Source organism: Mytilus galloprovincialis, chromosome 2 (genome assembly GCF_965363235.1).
Source record: "Mytilus galloprovincialis chromosome 2, xbMytGall1.hap1.1, whole genome shotgun sequence".
NCBI lineage: Eukaryota > Metazoa > Mollusca > Bivalvia > Mytilida > Mytilidae > Mytilus > Mytilus galloprovincialis.
The window spans coordinates 18,430,854-18,451,330 of NC_134839.1; the positions used below are offsets into that span (position 1 = coordinate 18,430,854).

Below are 20,477 nucleotides of genomic sequence, written 5' to 3' on the forward strand. Positions count from 1 at the left end.
GAGTCAAGGCTCCGTGTTAAAGATAGTATCATGACCTATAACGGTTTACTTTTATGAATTGTCACTTGAATGCATAGTTGTCTCATTGGCACCAATACCACATCTTCCTATATCTGTAGATTGTTGGTTTTCCCGTTTGAAAGGTTTTGCACTAGTCATTTTGGGGGCATTATAGCTTGCTGTTCGGTATGAACCAAGGCTCCGTGTGGAAGACCGTACTTTGACCTATAATAGTTTTTCTTTGACAGATTGTGACTTGGATTGAGAGTTGTATCATTGGCACTCATACCACATCTTCTCATATCTATCCAATCACATGTTTTTAGTCATTGCAATTGGTTTAAAGGTGTTGATAAGGAAAATAGCTTTTATATGTGAAATCAATTTCTGAACGATAATATAAACGACTTCTTTTTTGTCTAAGATATTTGCTAAGTATAATGTACACTTTACCGTTTCAGGGGGTTGCTGACTCGTTGACTAGTGACCCCATATTTCCTGTGAGAATACAAGATCATACAAGTCAGATGACTGGTAGAATTCGAAACAGTGGTACAAAGCCACGTCGCCACTGTTTCGAAGTTGGATAGAAAGGTTCCTCTCACTTATTATAATTTATAGTAATTTTGAATAAAAAAATAATTTCCTCATAGCCTCCATATTTTATTTGGAAGTAAAATAAATAAATAATAAATTTACAAATAAAACAGTGCACATATATATAGTTAACGACAACGAAATAATGCAAAATTCAATGAAATTGCGGTAAAAAATAAATAAATGCCTTTTCCATGTTAAGAAATTCACCTGTTTTATCGTCTTAATGTAGAAAGCGATTTTAAGCAAAAATGGTATGTTTATATATAGATTACATTTCAATAAAAACTTACCGAAGGAAATTTTCCAAATTATAAGTTATCTTGAAAACAGTGAAATATGTAAAAAAAAATAACATGGAACTAAGCTTTTGTATTTACAATATTAAAAAAACTAATTTCAAACTTATTAATTCGTGATTCGTTACAAAAAGTAACAAAATTGTGAAGTAAACTGAACATACTTGCAAGAAATATTTTTAGAAAAGGTTAAGATGCACATTATGAAATTGAACATTGGTTATTGGCAGTTCTAGTAGATACGAATCGTATTTCAAACATATGAAATAATAATTAAAATAAATAAATGCATCAAAGCGTGTTGAACATTTCATTTCATGTAAGAATCATATATTAAAAAAAAATATTCAATTTGTTTTTCAAATTTGTTTTTTGATGTTTCAGAATCACAAATGTATATTATTTCTGATAATCATATCAAGTAATATCCTAAATATCATGATCATTGCAATATGAGTAATTTTGTTCATATCTTGTCATATACTGCTACCACCGATGAAGTACCATTTCCGAATGTTTCCGAAAAGGACCGAAGTTTACCGAAGTATTTTCTTTTAAAGGATCGACCTACTCAAAATTTTCTGCAAACAAAAAACAAAAATATTTTTTTTTATATCAAAATAGCTGCATTCTCGAAAATCAAAGCAATGGAATAAGAATTGGGACATATTTTAAGTAAAATTTAAGTAAAAGCTATATGCCATTCGATAATCATATGAGTTTACCAACAATAACATTGGAAGAAGACAAATCTAAGATCAATGTTGCTGTAATATGTATAAGTGAAAAGATAACAAATAATATAATGCACCAAATGAACTATAACAATAGACATACATTGTATAAATATAAGATATCATGTTTCATGTTAAAAAGTTATAAATGTGAACGGACTGATTGAAACTTTTAAGATCAGACACTACTAGTATATTGTGAAATTTGTTAGTATGAAGATATCCAAAGTTCCAGAAAAGTATTGTTTCTTTTTTTTTTGTTAAGTTCTGATTGTGTGAAAATTTAATTAAAATTTTAATATTCTTCAATTTTAAATGAAAAAAACAAATATTAAACTATAAGGTACCAATTGACTTAAAACACGATATCTGAGATTTATAGAATATGCCAAATGCGTATGAAAAGAAATACATTAAAAAATAACAACAAACTTTTCTACAATGTTGCTAAGAAACTAGAAAAGATTTTTTTCTACGAATCTGACACCACCGTTTGCCATAGAATAAAAATGCGATGTTTGATGAATATAAATAAATTAACAATGACTTTTTATTTATGAATATGAGATAATATTGAGCAATCCTGATGATAAAACTGTCAACAACTTTATAACAAATAGTTGTTAGAAAATAGGTATATAAATATTTTTTTAACAGTATTCTCTTTTCATAGTCAAGGCATAAGAGGACTAGTTGACCCTTCATGCTCCGATAAAACATACCTTGTTAATTATAAAATTATTATACTAATTTAATTCTGTTGTACAGCACTTAAATGACTTACTTAATAAATGAATGCATTTTGTATACGTGAAAGATGTCATTTATACACAACTTTTCCGGGTCACTATGCACAAATTGTTTTTTTTTCTCTCCACATACATGTATATGTATGCAGGACAAAACTTTGTATTGTTTTTTTTTTCAATTATATCACATTGAACATTATTTACAAGAAAATGCTTAAATAATTTATATAAAATGTCTAATGATAGGGCGGAATGAATTTAAACGTTAACTTCACTCTGCACAGAAATACGAGTTCTGCATGGAATAAAGTTTGTTAATATGATTGGTCGGGCACCTCGATTTATTCAAATCAGGTCCGAGAGATTCTGAAATATTCTGTTCGGGTGACTCGGCTGAATCCTCTGACGTTTGCACATCCATAAACATGTTGTTAGACAGATCCACATTGGAATATAAAGAACCTGTAAAAGTAAAATAAGCATGTTTATCAATTGGTCACATGAAATTCGCATTGGTCAACATGAAATATCAAGTACCGAAATTTTTAATTTCAGAAATATAAGCATGTCCTTAACCGTATTTCGATTTTATTTTTACATATTTTACTACAGCCGATTTTGGTCACAACGTTTTAATCATTGATTCTGGCAGACTATTTGCATTTGTTTCTAAATATTTCAATTGTATACATTTACTTCCGGCCAGTAAAGTTTTACTTTTAAATCGAGGCTTCACCGCTCTTTATGATCTATAAGTACCTAAATGCAATGTTATTCAGAGATCTCTCCATTTTCATACCTTTTCTCACTTTGGTCCATTTAACACACAAAAACATTTTTTTTAAAATACTTGGTCTATTTAAAAACAAAAATTTGTAGCAATTGCAGATAAGATCTGTTGTTTCTCAGTGTTTTTGCATCAGTTACATTTAAAATCATTTTTCTGATTGAAACACATGGGTTTTTAATAGCGCTGTAGACAGAAAATGACGTACTTTCCCACTCTTTTAAAAGATTTGTTATTGCAATGCATCATACCGTTTTATAGTTAAAATGTCTCTGTACATTTTTGTTTATTTACTTATTGCACCAAATAGTTGATAGGTAAACCATTGTTTTTGTTCTGTTTCTTGTCAGTCCATCTACCCGTTATATTTTATGCATACCCTTACACATTTTATGGACATTTATCGATAAGCAACGTTACGTCCACAAAATGTTTGGTTAAGTACCGTTAAAAGCAGAACATTTCCATGTTATTTTAACTTAAGTCTAATATAGTATGTAAAATGTTTTTATAAAAAAAATACTAGTCTATCCGATTTTTTTTTAGCCAGAAGTACACGAAACTAGTAAATATTTTTCTGAGCCTTAGTATTTAACTTAAATTCCTATCTTTCTTAATCATGTGATCATTAAAATACCTATGTACTGTAGACAATTTATGCATGCACTTGTCTCCTATTCTCCCAACCGTGTCCTATTATGGAGTATCCTTTGATGTGTTAACCGCCATTAAAGAAGATTTCAGATGAGTGAAAAAATATTTATGTACTTTTAATTCCACGATTAAGTGTTGAAATTGAGCATAACCAAGTATACTCGTCATTAGTGAATTTTTATGGGTAAAAAACGGGAATCTTGCTCGTATACTTAAAGGGAAGGTAAATTGGAAAGACAAACTCTCAAAAAGATCTCTTAAGATAACAATCCACAAATGTATTTATCTAATACATTTGATATGCAATGGTATGATTTGCATTTTGAAATAAAAACGCTAATGCATTTTGCGTGAATCTAAATTTTTACGATAATTGTTTATTTTGATAGCACCATGATTTTATTATTTTTATGCCGTAAAAGAACTTAAATATTTGAAGAAACTTGCGCAGTCATTTTTACGAAATCTGCGTTTTACATTTTTGAACTTTTAGTATTAAGTCCATCTTTACCTTAAAACACTCGCTGTGTATTAAATGTTGTAAGAAAATGACATGTAAATTTCAGCGAAATTTATTTAATGTTACATGTGCTTTTAATAATTGAAAGTGTTTACAAAATAGGTGCCCCATGAAAGAATACAAAATCTCCGATAGTTCACTTACTTACAACAGAACATAACTATAATGAACAAATATTGAAGACCAATTAATTTTCGCGAGGGATTTATATAGTCACGACTTCCGTGAGCAGAAACATAACACCAATATAAATCCTTTAAAAGTTTAATAGAAAAAGAACGTCTTCTTGCTTTGTTTTAGGTTTTGAAGAAAAAAAGCGTGCCTTTGAAACACCCCATCTTAAGAAAAAAGACTCCATCTAAAAATATGCATATGCAGCCCTCATAAGTGTCAAATCGATTCCTTGCAAGTAGCTTGTCTGTTTGGTTTTTTTTATTAATAGAGTTTATCAAATTTAATCCTACTTTTTGTATTTATTTTTTTATTCGTTGTTCAACCATCGGATGCCTTCAAGAGATGCTGAATAAAAAAATGTATATTTCCGGGTTTGGTACGTGTCGGAAAGCTAATCATATCCGTATCAGTAGGATATTATATTCAAGGTTTTATTATAATGTTAGCATCTCATTATACTAGTAAACGCCAAAGTATATGTGATTGTATTTTATAGAACATTAATCCCAAAGTTTATTAGTATAGAAATAGAAAAAAACCAAAGGGTATGAAATATGCTACACTGATTATTAATTTTTGCATAATAAAGTCATTAATCATCCTGTGTTTACCAGCAATTTTTATACTGAGGTGAAACTGTAATTCTGTCTTCAATTAAGGTTTAAAGCAGCTCAAACTAGAGGACGAGTAAGTTTCTCAATAGAACAGGAGAGTGTAGCGTAAAATGGATTGACTTTAGAAATGCCAATGTTGTACTAGATAACGTATTTAGTTTGATACTGTACAAATTCATTACAAATTGCATTTGTCTAATATTGTATAAGTGCAGCATACATACAATTTCGTCAAACTTGGAATTGTTGACCAATAAATTGTTAAACAACTATAAGTTGAAAACAAATGTTGAACTAACTTTGACTGAGTGTTTTTGTGTTTTACTCGATGTACATACTAATATTCGTGGATTTGTCAAAGTTATATTTGTTTCCATTTTTAACTTGAAAAAAGGCTTTTGATTGTCACGGTCGTCTGCAGTGATACTCACCCTCGTTATCAGATGCCATACGAAGAGATTGCTCGTCCATATCTTGATACAATGATGGATCCTTATCGTCATCTAGATGTCGCCCTCGTCGTTTTCTTTCTTTTCCAATTGAATCATCCGAACCTCTTCGAGACATTTTCTTTACCTGAAATATAAAAGCTTTCCTTGAATGCAAAGCTCTAGTTCCTTGTCCGGTTTGGATAAACTGTGACTATTTGTCCGTTTTGGTTTATAAGCCCTTCCTTCATTGTTTTAATATTTAGATTTTCAAATGTATTGGCCTCGAGCGTGATATCACTTTGTATTGTCGAAATAAGCATATGGTGAAGAATAAAATGGTACCGTTGATGTTATTGAAAAGTTAAAGACTGTTGTGTATACCTCATGTAATGAGAGGTTCAAGTACGAGAATGAAACTTCTCAACAGTCTAATAAAACAAGTGACCACAAATCATTGGAGGCGATAAACATGATGTATTTCGTAACACGTTTTCTATCGCAAAAAATGGAAAACATCTGTCTTAGTGTCAGATTGTCAAATAAAGACGGTATTTGAATAGATGATTTAATTTTTAGTTCTTAAATTCTAATGAGACACTGGTATCAGACTTTATACGTGTTTTTTCTGCACTGCTATAGCGAAGATGGTTTTACCTGAACAAGCAGAGCATTAGCAGACTTTTAAATTGTGATACTTATTTTCAATCATCTTTATTAATTTCTCTACAAAAATGTTCTAAAAACAGTCGATATTCGAAGACTTGTTTGACTTTAGCATAGATAGAATGCCCTTTAACTAATTGACTGTATAGTCAATGTTCAATCTTGAAAAACATTAAGTAATAGTTTATTATGAATACAAAAATTCCGTTGGAACATTCATTTGGATGACTTCGAGATTGACATACCGGTATTGCATTGCCTCCGATGTTTTGTATAAAATACCCATTTTCTACATTTGAAAAAGCCTGTACCAAGTGAGGAATATGACAGTTTTTGTCCATTCGTTTTTGATGCGTTTTGTTATTTGATTTTGCCATTTTATTATGGACTTTCCGAATTGATTTTCCTCTAAGTTCAGTATAATTTTTGTGATTTTACTTTTGATATTGTTTTGTTGGGCTGCTGTCTCATTGACATAAACTAAGCATATCCATTTATTGATATCATTTTCGATGGATGCTGATATATGTTTTACTAATGAAGCATCATTGTAAAAAAATACACCAGTTTTGATTATTGAGGATAGGTATGATGTTTCATTATATGAATAAAACATAAGCAGATTGTTACCCCGGGGGAAAATAGTCAGGTTCGGTGGATGTTATTGAATACATTAAACATTTTACTTCCTTCTTTATACTGAGGTTCTAGATAAGGGAATTTTTTATTCGTTATTTTTTTTTTATTGTCATTTCTCTGATTTTCATAAGTATGCCCAAAGTTTTCTCTATTCTGAATTTTTTGTCCTATTCATTTGGCCCTTAACTTTCTTTTCTGTATACCCAATCCTACCCTCCCTATTTCTATTGTCCATACAGCTGAGACTACTATATGTGTTATAGTAGTCTCAGCATACAGTTACTGATTTTTGTTTTGAACGTACCTTTGCTCGTTGATTTTGAAACCACACTTGTACAACACGCACTGTTAATCCCGTTTCCGAGGCTAACTGCTCTCGTACCTGAAGAGAAATAAAAAAACATTGAAATATTTGAAAATAACTTTTAATATTTTTCAATATTAATTGAATGAGTCAATCTTTATTTGCAAACTAATAGTACTATTGATAAGCCAAAAGACACAGCACATAGTGAAAATATCTCATAACTGTACAAATTAATTAGATTTAGACATGTGTTATATGTTAAAGTTCTGTTACACATCTTGAGAGCACATTAGCTCATGAACACACGAATTAACTACAGTTTTTTTTTGGTACGGTTCGTGTTACTCATTATTTTGTTAGTTTCTGTGTAGTGTTTTCGGACCGTTGTTTGTCTATTCGTCTTTGTTTCTCTTCGTCATGGCGTTTCGTCGAGTTTTTAGTTTGATATAAACCCTTTAGTTTCTTCTTCTTTTTTAAGTATTGCTTGAAGTCTCTTGGCAATTATCCATATTCTTGAAGTGTTCGAATGTCAGTTGTAGCTATTGGTTGTTTCACCAGTCTGCATTAATTACATGGTAACATTCGATTAGTGAAAGTTTTTAAACAGGCAAATATTCCACGAAGAAAAATTTTTCCAACTTGAGATGTCGCTGGTTTTTGTGCATTTGTGATGTACTACTCCGCAATCTGGTTTCTTTCTTTGAAATAAACTTTCTCTAGGAAATTACATTGCCTGGTTTTAAAAATGCTTATAAAAAGTTGCTTCGGTAATAGAAATCCCCCAAAAAGATGTATATATTTTCAATGGAATATTATGTAAAAAAAAACTAAATATTTACTTTCCGACAGGGTTTTGGATTAAGTTCAAATGCTGCCTTAAACTTTCGTCTTTGTTGTGTATTGAGTATTGTACGTGGACGTTTTGCTGCCCTATCTAAATCGCCATCAAAATCTTCATAACTGTCACTATCGTCTTCCACTGAAAAAAATAATCCCAATAATTAAAAAGTCTTTATTATTCTCAATTTGTCATTTTGATATAAATTGAATATTAAGATAATTTATTCAGTCTGAAAAGATGTAAATTGCATAAAAAAACAAGATCAGTGAAAAAGTCGTGCATGTTTAAAGCTGAAAAATATAGAGCATCAAATCTAGCTTGATGTTAAAAAACTAAATTTTAAAAATTAAATTGTAATTTGTCATCTTAAAAGTTAAAAAAGTTCATGGAAAGTCAGGTATAAAACAACATAATATCTGTTACTGACAGTACACACTGAAAATGATTGACAGTTTCTTACAAGACGAACACTTTCTTTATGCAAAATTATGCAAATGAGATTCAAATTTATTTCCTGGTCTTCAATGCATATGCTTATAAGACTTTGATATAAGTGTACGTGTGGGTGTCCTAACATCTGGTAGATCGTTTTTTGATTGGATTACAGAATTGGTTTGTCGTTAGTATTGTACATATTAATGATATTCTAAATTCCCCGTTCTTTATGCTAATTAGCTAGCATAAGTACAGTATTGTGAGCCTTTGTCAACCAGAAAGTACAAGAAAAACGAAGATGAATATATTTGTATATATTTAGTGACGGTTATGACATTTTCCAATACGACAATCATCGAAATCAAGATTTTTGTGGTTGAAATTTATTTCAGTTTATTTTTAAGTTGTTCATTTTTTAGTAAAATTTTGAAAAATTTATTGCAATAATGCATCAAATTTTGTCATTTGTCGCTTAAAGTGATTTTTCATGTCATATGCGTTTTTTTCAGCTGTCCAAATCAATATCAATGCATTTTGATTAAGTGGTTGCCAGATATGATTTTTTTTATAATGTTTTAAAAGCCTTAAAACAATGAACTTTGAGTAATTATCAAACGACGAAGCCATTTAAAATCACATTGTTTAAATTTTACAAAAACTATATTTGAGACATTGTTTTCAGTACATTATCCGCTAATTTGTATTTTACAGTTCAAATACTTTAAATTTCCAAGTTCACCAACTTATTTTGTCTGAAATGTCGAAATACATTACCTACACTTTAACGATTGACACCTGATAACTATATTTACCTGCATTGTAAACCGGAGGTATGATAAGCGATGTTACAAACTGTATCTATTTGTTTTTCGCATTTGGTACATGAACACTTATGAAATGAAACTCTGATTGATACAAATAGATCAAAAATTGATACAGTCATGAATAGGTTTGCAGTTCCCAATTCCATTGATTGATTGGTGTTTGCTTAACGTACAGTGGAAAATATTTCAGACGTATTCAGAACGATGTTCAATTCGAATGATAAATTTCAGTCTCTCTTGATATGATAAGGCTTATATTTTATAACTTGTCCCCTATCTTTCGTCGTTTACCCACACACCCCTTAAAAAAAGAAACGTTGACGACAGTTACCAGTAAGATTTAGGCGGGAATTTACACATACAATATATGTACACATTTGATACAAATGGCCATTTATTGAAGTATATCTCCTTGCTTCGAATTGGAATCGAACCAATTCTGGAAATCTTTAAGACGATATGTTGTTCGTGACAAGATAATTATCAAGACATTAGATAAACATAAAAAAATGTCGTTTACAAAGACTTAACATCAATGTTGTCGATCTAAGATACAATTGACTTTGAGAAACATGTAAGCAACATGATATCTGTAACTAAGGTAGATGATCTAGTATATAAGGTTTGTAAACATTACGACAATGTTCGTGGTATTAATATACATTTGGAATACATAGAAAAAAGTAAAATCACAAAAAATAGGACATATTGAAATTATTTGGAAGGAACTTTCGAATTTATTTTTGCTTTTGAGCATTTTAGAATTTGTTTTCACTCAACAGTTCTAAGGGAGCACCCATTTAACTTTTAAGAGGGTTATGGGTTTTTTTTTTCTCAGTCAGTACTTTCATTTAGTTTTTCAACGCTATCGATCAGATTTTTTTCTTCTTCAAAATTTAAAACTATAAGATATGGGTAAAATCTCGGAATAATTTCTTTTGTTAATTGCTTGACAAGAATTTTTTAAATTGGGTATCAGAACATTTTTTTTTAGGAAAAAACCATACCCCCCCTTTTTGAAGTAATATATGTATCTTATTCAAAACAGCATTATCTCTTCCAAACAACTTCTTCAAAGGTAGACATAAAGTGAATTATTCAAAGAAAAGTAAACGCTGACCGAATTTGGAACAATGTCAATGTTTGGCTGTTCAATCTCTTCGTAGCAGAAATAAACTCTAAAAATACAATGACACACAAGTCCAAACAACGCCTGCTCCGTCTTTCATATACAAATAGAAACGAAAACCTGACGAACGGAAATAAAAAAAGTTCCTGGTAGCTTTGTCTTGTGCAAGTTGTAAACAGATTCAATATGTTTTAAAGACTAAAACCGTCTTATTACCAACCCAACAAAACACATCCTCTGTGTACCTCAAAATATTGATTGAAGTTTGTAACAAAAACGCCCAGTGGCAAATATTTCATGTTTGCTATTGACACTTCAAATATATAAGAAGGTTAGGGAACCAGTTAGTATTTCTTTTTTTTTTTTAATAAAATTACCAAAACGCTTTACAAGTAAGAAACGTTTCATACTGATTATGTTTTGAATCGTCTGCCAAATGGAAATGGCGGGAAAAAATAATTAAAAATAAATAAGACGCAACAAATGAACACCACAACTCGGCCTGTTGTAAAAATTAAAGACGTGCCGTAGAAAACGTTTGTATTTAATTCGGTAAACTTTTGGTTTTGCGGTCTTGTTAAGGAAAAATCCCGAATGCAAAAATGTAAGAGGTTATCGTAAAAACTTGTAATAAACATCATGCAGAACTGACGTAATTAACGTCACAAATAAAAAGTCTTTTTATTTTGGCATACAAAAAAGCTCTAAATGGATTGATGATTCAATTACAGAGATTTCTGCAGTAAATTATAGAAAAACAAACAGAATGACACGTTCTGTTTATAGAATGACAGTTTAGTGACACAGATCTTTGAAGCTAACGGCTAAACAGCGCCAACTTTTCACAATTAGCAATGCAAATGAATGCTTGTTGTACTTTCGAAATGTTAATTACTCGAAGGTCACACTTCAAAAATTTAAATCTTAATTGATGTGACCAGTGTTCGTGGAACATTTTCTTTGTTCTTAGTTGACAATTGTAGCACGGCATGAATTCAAACTTATTTTATGACAAGTTATACTGCCGTGACGTTAACATACTATGTACACTCAACTAATAGGAATTTAATTGAAAAAGTTAGACATTAGGCCTTGGAAAAGAGAATAATACTTATTTTTAAAATAAATTTGCAAGAAACATGAGAAACAAACAATAAATGTCAAATTTGTAAATATAGTCATCATGGATTTGTCAAATTTATCAATCTATGGTAGTACCAATTTGTCATTCAAAGTCATACCTATCAGATTCAATAACGTATATATATGTTTATGTATATAAAACGCTTGGGGTGCCTGCGTGTTAACATGAATGACATAGCTGGATGTGAAACGCAGTTGCTACTCATCTTTTTCGCAATTTAGCGTAGATTTTATGAAAAATATCCCTGACTAAAGATACATTAATTGTCGAAATGAAATTAGGTGAGGTAAACTTGGTACCTCTAGTGTGCTCAAACTTATCTTTTCACATCAGATACATATGTTTTCCCCAGGCTACATGTATATAACTTAAACTGAAGAAAAATGAAGAAAATATTTTTCGGTTACCTTTTGGACTATAGGAAAGAACACTAAATTCTTTGTCGAAATCAAATCGACAAAAGAGCTGTCCATCTTTGAGCACATATTGGTCCCCTTTCTGTAATATATGGCCACATTCCACACACCGGAAACAGTTCATGTGATATACATTTCCATTAGCCTTCATTACCAGTTCTTGAGCTGAAATGCAGTAGCCACAACCAGAACATTTTCCACGGAATAATCTGAAAAAGTAGACATTCAATTAGTCTAAGCCTAAATATACATTTAGGAGAAATGCAGGCAAAAATACCAATTTTCATTTATACGCAGAAGCGGATCCAGTATTTTGAAAAGGGTGCCCCCACAGTAGGCAATTTTAGGAGTAGAACATGTAAAAAATCTATTCATTAACGATATATGTAGCTCCAGGAGTGACAACCCGTACACCTACCCTTCCCCACTTATTCCGGTTCAGATGCGTATATAACGAAGTGTTGCGCGATACATTATTCAATTCAAAACACCACATAGCCACTGTTTATACATAAAACGACACTTTCTCCGAAAAATCAGGGGAAAAGAGGTTCATATAAGTGATAACGTTAAATAAGTGTCACAATTATAAACAAGTATTCTTTTAGCTTGATACGTATTGGTTTGCCACATACACCAATAGTTGTTTAAGTACGCCAGACGCGCGTTTCGTCTACTTAAGACTTATCAATGACGCTGATATCAAAATATTTATATAGCCAAATAAGTTCAAAGTTGAAGAGCATTGAGGATCCAAAATTCCAAAAAGTTGTGCCAAATACGGCTAAGGTAATCTATGACTGGGATAAGAAAATCCTTAGTTTTTTTCAAAAAATTCAGAGTTTTATAAACAGGAAATTTATAAAAATGACCACATTATTGATATTCATGTCAACATACAGGAGAAGGTCATTTAATTTTGTAATATAAGTCAGTAACTCATGTCAATCATAAGTTCTGCATATATGTATATATAAAGGTTCATTGTTGAAGGCCATACAACGACATGTGGTGGTTTAAATCTTTGACCCTTGGTTATTGGTGGATGTTTGTTTCATTTATATTCATATACCATCTCCTTTTCGATACATTAACTGTTAAAGTCAGTAAGTCCAGTTTTGAAATTTTCCATTTCCTGCAGGTCAGTATCGCTGGATAAAAAAAAAATAATATTGAATCAATATTTTCGAGGCAATAAGGTCCAGTTTTGAAATTTTCTATTACCTGCAGGTTAGTGCCCAGACAGTTGTTTTTGAATAAAAAGTTTTTATATTGATTCAATATTTTCCAAGGCAATAACCTGACAATGTATGCAAAGTTACGAAAGTACAATCAACCTCCCTTATTTATTCAATCCAAAATCGGCGTGGTTAATAAGATTTCCTTAAACGCATGATGTGCAAGTCGCAATGTCAGACGGCTAAAACGGAAATATCGTATGACTAAATAAGGTACATGTACTATACTGCAGAGTCATCAGTACTGATGTCAACTGCACAAACAGATATTTTGAGGTCCCACGTGTGTGGTACTTGGAAATTGAAACATAACTTTTTTCGTGCAGGTCAAATTTAAATACCATTTAATTGATCTTATATCAGTAAGTATAGAACCGTCTTTAATCAAAACTCAATGACAGTCATATATTTTAGTATGATACTCAAATAGTAAAGTTTTATATTCTTTCGTGTACACATGCTTCAATAAGAAAAGGCAGATTGGACCACAAACTGTAAGAGTAACATTTGATAACAAATGAATGCATACGATATATAATCAATCAGAAATTTTTATTTATTAAGAAAATATTTTGACATAAACTAGGTTTACCAGCGTCAACGAATTCAATTGTCTTGACATTTATAGCAGAAGTTTATGAAAACAACAATTCTAAAACGAAATAAAAGACTAGGTATTACCAAAACGACCAATGCTCTCTCGTAGTCAGCAACTACTAACCAAGTTCACCCCCTCGGTTTTTGGTGAGGTTGGTGTTTCTAGATCTGCAGTTTTTGGTGAGGTTGGTGTTTCTAGATCTGTAGTTTTTGGTGAGATTGGTGTTTCTAGATCTGCAGTTTTTGGTGAGGTTGGTGTTTCTAGATCTGTAGTGTTTGGTGAGGTCGGTGTTTCTAGATCTGTAGTTTTTGGTGAGGTTGGTGTTTCTAGATCTGTAGTTTTTGGTGAGGTTGGTGTTTCTAGATCTTCAGTTTTTCGTGTAGTCTTTGTATACTTGTATGTCTTCGTGGTGTAGTCTGTTTTTCTTCAACCTATTGCTTTTCATTCCCCCGAATGTATCTTTTCCTTAATTTTCATCGCGAGAAGCTTGCGCACAAAATGGCCCTTTTTTAAAATTTGTTATTAGATATTCAAGTCAATCATTCAGTCTCAATCTCTTAAAAAAAACTTAACTTAATAAATTGTCAAAGTTTGCACATTACAATTTTATTCCTCTTAATTATTATGCAAATGATAATTCAGAGATGTTATTGTATTGCCAATATGAACTATCCACCAAAGAGTTGCTATTAGATTAACGTCTAATTACGAGTGTTGCATGCATGTTTATGAAAGGAACGTATTAACAATAAATACAATCAGTAGATTCTGCATGTTAGGGGTCGATTGGAATGGTTCTGCGTGATAAGGGTCGATTGGGATGGTTTTGCATTTTAGAATTCGATTTTTTTGGGGAGGGGGGTCTGCAGCAGCATGGTGGGGGTCGATTGGGACGAAGGGCAGGGAATTTGGATTTCCACTTGGAAATTGTGATGTGTTGAATAGGGATAGACATTTTGCATAGCAACTGTCAAACTATTGACCCCCAAAAAAATTGTTTAAAACATTGTGTAACAGGTAGAGAGCATGGAACTCTCTCTACATGATGAATCGGATTTAACGTCCCTATTTTGAACTGACGTGGCTGCGTATTTCAACAATAATCAAAACCTTAACTGAAATGTATCTATGAAAAGCCTTATCATAACAACTATAGAGAAAACTAACGGCCCAATTTAAGCCTTCTTCTCACGCTGAAAACTTTCGCTTTCATATTTATGAATTATAAAATGCATCTTCTTATCAATCAAGAAATTATTTGTGACATGCATTGTATTTTTCTGCAAAATCTTGATAAGTAAGGATATTTTGAAATATAAATAATTTTATTAATATTATCAACAATCAATAGTGGTCGAATTAAACCGTGTGAACAGCCTTGGATATTATATGTTAAGATATCATTATATTGTGCTCCCATCAATACAATAACCATATAACAATATTATCAAAATCGAAGTCGGGTTTAATCGAGATATTTTGAAACGGTTAATTTCTATATCAACGATAGACGATCGTATTTTCTGATATGGTATTTGCGTATTAAAATCAAAAATGACATTTGCGGTCAGCAAAAAGTCTTATTTGCGCTACGTCATTTCTGCATTTTGAACTACCAGTTTTACACGTACAAAGTCAATTGTTTAATTCCAGTTAAAACCTGTCAATTGACAGGTTTTAAAATAAGAAAAGACTGTAATTCAGATGATCACAAGAGGGTAAATTTGTTTAAGGGTTATTTGTTACAAAGATGGTGTCCATGTCTTCATCTTCTCTGAATCTGTCTTCCAGCAATTCAATTGAAAGAAAAATGTCCCTCATTATCCTAATGTTTTCGCACCATTATTTAAAAGATGTATTGTAAATCCAAAACTGAGAAGTACTTTCTCTTCACGATTACATTCTGCATCAATAGAAATTGCAAAACAACCTTTTAAATTTAAATGATGAATAAATACTAAAATAAATTAGTAATAGAAAACGTAAAATCGTCAAAATTAATATTTATCACAAATTATAATAAGAAAAAAAACGAGAAAAAATACAGATAATAATAATAACAATGGAAGTGTTATAAATAAATAACATTCGACATTTTAAAGCGCTTGATAATTATCACTGATCAAATGTCATTTTTAAGACTTGATTAAATGGAATGAATTATTAATTTATTTTAACACGACAGAAAACCTAGATTTTATTCCGAGTTTAATTTCTCGATTCCATATCAATTTTACAACTGCTGAATTAATTGATTATTGTTGCATTTCATTTTATTTATTAAATTTGAATGAGGCCACTCGGGAGGGTAGCTCTGAATTTGAATAACACAATTCCTTTGTTGTTTTCCTTGTTTAAAAATTTAAACACTTTCATGATATTTACTTGTTTGTTATTTTGTGTTGACTAAATGGACGATTTTAAAGTATAGAATGACCACTTAAATTGCACCTGACGTATATATTTTTTTGTTCACTTATAATTATAAAATTTGAATATTATCTTTTGTACTGTAGAATTAAACTACAAAAGCTGACTTTTAAAAACAAAAAATCAATTTTCTCAGAGGTGGTGTAATCTCTTGTATCGTTGTTTTGTTTCTTTTCAGAGGAAAAATAATTAGGTCAATTATGGTCGAGGCTAACTCGAAATGTCATGACACTTTTACTTTTAGCAGACGATAACATCGCCGCCATTACAATGACCCAGTAATTAATGATTGACCTTTTCTCTTTACATAAAGAACAAGAATTGCATACCACAACACTTTTATCATGGAGTCTTTGTTTTTGTTGCCATTTTATCGAACAAAAAATATTTTAAAAACAATTGAATATAGTAAGCTAAAAATACTACATATTTTACAAATTACAAAACGAGATATAATTGCATACGATTATCTGCCACTTTTAGTACTTGTCATTCTAGGTTAATTGCTGCAATGAGCGATTTACTAAATTTAGAATACGAGTACATGTGCATGGTAGTATTATTTTGCTTGTACTGTTTGCACTTATATACTATTAGACTAAAGCTAGCTATAATATGCTCTTCAACTTTATACTTGTTTGGCTTTCTATTTTTTTTTTTTATATATGAGCGTCACTGATGAGTCTTTTATAGACGAAACGCGCGTCTGGCATAGTAAATTATAAGCCTGGTACCTTTGATAACTATTTGCACCACGGGGTCGATGCCACTGCTGGTGGACGCTTCGTCCCCGATGGTATCACAAGCCCAGTAGTCAGCACTTCTGTGTTGACATGCATATCAATTATATGGTCATTTTTATAAATCTACTGTTTGCAAAAGTGTAGATAGTCGAAATACTAAGGATTTTCTTATCCCAGTAATAGATTACCATAGCTGTATTTTGCACAACTTTGTTGGAATTTTGGGTCTTTTTCATTTTCAACTCTAAACTAGTTTGGTTTTCAAACATTTTTGATCTGAGCGTCACTGATGAGTCTTATGTAGACGAAACGCTCGTCTGGCGTAAGAAGTTATAAGCCTGGTACCTTTGATAACTATTATATGACAGTCGCAAAATGAAGTAACAGAATTAACATTTTTCAATATTGTGGTTAATATATATGTAACCCTTACCCTTATATTAGCATTACTCTAACGAGTGTCCTAAACTCAACCCTAAATCTAAAATTTAAAAAACTTCCATTATATAAAAAGAGGCCATATTCTTTTCAATTTCAAATACTTGCTAACAACAGTCACAACAGTCTGTTTAGTATTACAGTTATACTTCATTGTTTTACATTTGATTTACAGATCTTGAACCATTGATATATTTGCTAATTTCATGTACAGTATTCAAAAACTCTTTCACTTAAAAACTTCAAATCATTAAATTTTTATTTTTTATGTTTAAATTTGGGTTTGTAACAACACTGTAACCGACTGGATACGACAATTTTATTACAGCTGTTTGTTTAGTTACAACATTCTAACCATACGACTCCACTTCAATTATTTGTATTCTAACGGCTGTTGAACCTAGCAAACTCCACTTTAAACGTACAATCATACTTTTTAAAGATCTCCGTGGGGGTAGACTTTCATTTTTAAATGCACCTTTACGAGCCTGTGTATGACATAGTCAAAACCGATTTAATGCATTCAAATATTTGTTTCTAAAATACAATATCTTTGTTTGCACATGGAATATACAAATATTGTATTTAAATGTCATTGTAGATTGCGAAGCAAACACTTTCTTTCCTGTTCCCCAATATATGTATACACACTTATAGAAACACTTTCATACATTTTCTCTGTCAGGTTTGTTGACATTTTTTTTTTGTTAACGGTAAAAAAAAAATCCGAAAATAGAACAAATGTTTAGAAAGTTTCGTAAATAAATGAACCTGACAAGAAAACGCATACTTTTATATTACCAATGTTTATTTAACACATTTGTACAAAGGAAAAAAAAGAAGGGACATTCACTTCGCATTCCTTGTTTCGACCACAATATGTTTGTTTTAAATGTAAAATCAACATATTTGTTTTCCTGTTTATTTTATAACATCGAACTGTTTTTATAAAATCAAGTTGTTTTAAAGAAAGAACTTACAAACATAAAGGAGTATAGGTGTCGTTCGTCATATATGAGATACATCAATTTCATATTAAAATCGACACTTCAATTTACACAGGAATGGAACTTTCTTATGATGGTATCAGGAGACAACGAAAATTTACAGGGAAAAGGAAACTAGTTTTCTTTGTCACCTTGTCAAAAGAGACAACAGTTCCATACATATCTCAATATTTTACAAGAATTGTGCTGAAATATAGGTTTTCCACACCTTTTGGGCTCAGTGACTGTTTGCCTGTCCCTGCCGCCGTTCCGTCTTTGATAGTTAGATTAAATAATACTGAATTTATTGCTTCTAGAAATCTGCAGATAGATTTTCATTCAATTTTGATTATTATAGAGATTCTTATTTATTTTTTCTAATTTTAGAATCGTAGTAAATGCTGATTTATTCGGACGCACATGTGCAGGTCGTGTTTAGTTGCAATTTCAGGATAGATTGAGTTGCTGAATATGGCTACGTTTTGAACTACACCTTTGCAATGCTACTACATTTGAGGTAATATCAAAAAGTAATATCACAAAATTACTGAACTCCGAAGAAAATTCAAAACGGAAAATCCCTAATCAAATGGGATAGAATATGGAATTATAGCTAGCTAAACCTCTCACTTGTATGACAGTCGGCTAAAATTCTAAAACAATGACAACGATGTGTGATCAAAACAAACAGACATAATAGGTAAAATTAGGGGTACAGCTGTCAACATTGTGTTATTTTAACGAGATGATATAACAAAATTTTATGATTTCCTATATAAGCCGTTGACCTGTTTAGGTGTGAAATGTAGAGGTCCAGAAGCCTACTTCAGTTAAATTTATTATTTGATTTAAATTCATAATGTTTACTTTTAAAAACATAAACATGATCTTAACATTTACTAAAATGGACTCTTGTCAAAATTAAATAAACAATAAACTTGTCTCTTTTTCATACTTAAACGCAATGTCGTTATTTTTCTGTATCACTTCTCCACCGAGGCCCAAATTGACTAATGGGCCCTGAATCATTTGAAATTATAAACATGGCTACAACTTGTCGAGTCCACAGAACTTTTGCTTCTTTTCTAGTAACACGTATCAGACAAAAATTATTGATGCATATCTCTCCATTTCAGGTCACTTGACAAAAAAGAAAATAATGTAATATGGAAAGAGGGAAGAAAAAAGGGAAGCTTGGTATGATATATACTAGGAAACAAGTGGAAATAGTTTATGTTTGATTAACTTCAACGTACTCGACATTTTGATACTTAAATACCTGTAACCGTTAAAAGCTAAAATAGTTTAAGTCATTTAATCTTTTATATATACACTTTTTGCAGTCATAAGTACTTCTTAATCAAATAATCGGTTTAGAAGGTTGCCGTTTGGTGAAAGTTACTTACATTCTTATAAGTCTTTGTAACCCAAGAGTTAATTCCCTTTTCAATTAGGTCATTTCTTTGTTATGCCAGACTTAAGTTTGGACTTTTAAGGTCAAATAATATGTTTTACATGCGAAAATATTTGCATAAAAATGTTTTGTTAACACATTAATATTAATTTTAAAAACCTATAAAACTGATCAATTACATGAATTCGGAATGATTCATGAATGCATTGTTATCAACAATTTGACAGACATAAGCTTAAGTTATTTAGATAAATAGAACCACGAATTGTCTGAAAGGTCGAAAATACTTTATGAAGAAACTGTAAAAACAGGGAACGACAATTCATTTCTATATAAAATTATTCAACAAATGCGAAAATAAAACGAAGAAGTATTATATTTAATGGGACAATTTGTTCAGTATAAAAACCAATATATAAAGTAACAGTCATAATAGCAATAAAGACAGGTGGCCCATGACAAAACAATAACCGATAATCATTAGATAATAGTATACAAAAATGTAATGGAAAACTATAATAATACAAAAGAGAGGTTAAAAGATACTAAAGGGAAATTCAAACTCATTAATCAAAATTAAACTGACAACGTCATGTCAAAAATGAAGAAAACGACCAAAACACAAACATCAGAACTACAAAACACAACATAGATAACTAAAGACTGACCAACA

General features: G+C 30.9%; 1 protein-coding gene across 3 annotated transcripts in view; it reads right to left on the minus strand.

Moving 5' to 3' along the window:
* Positions 1 to 650: 650 nt before the first annotated feature.
* LOC143063040 (LIM homeobox transcription factor 1-beta-like) overlaps positions 651 to 20,477 on the minus strand; it is a 38,417-nt gene continuing 18,590 nt past the window's right edge. For all 3 annotated transcript variants that reach the window (XM_076234955.1, XM_076234953.1, XM_076234956.1), the window contains exons 3-7: positions 11,949 to 12,166; positions 8,008 to 8,147; positions 7,166 to 7,243; positions 5,560 to 5,704; positions 651 to 2,841 (exon numbers count right to left, since the gene is read on the minus strand). In XM_076234955.1, coding sequence (XP_076091070.1) covers positions 2,651 to 2,841; positions 5,560 to 5,704; positions 7,166 to 7,243; positions 8,008 to 8,147; positions 11,949 to 12,166 — 772 coding nt within the window. In that variant the 3' untranslated portion in view covers positions 651 to 2,650. The remainder of the gene's footprint in view (positions 2,842 to 5,559; positions 5,705 to 7,165; positions 7,244 to 8,007; positions 8,148 to 11,948; positions 12,167 to 20,477) is intronic.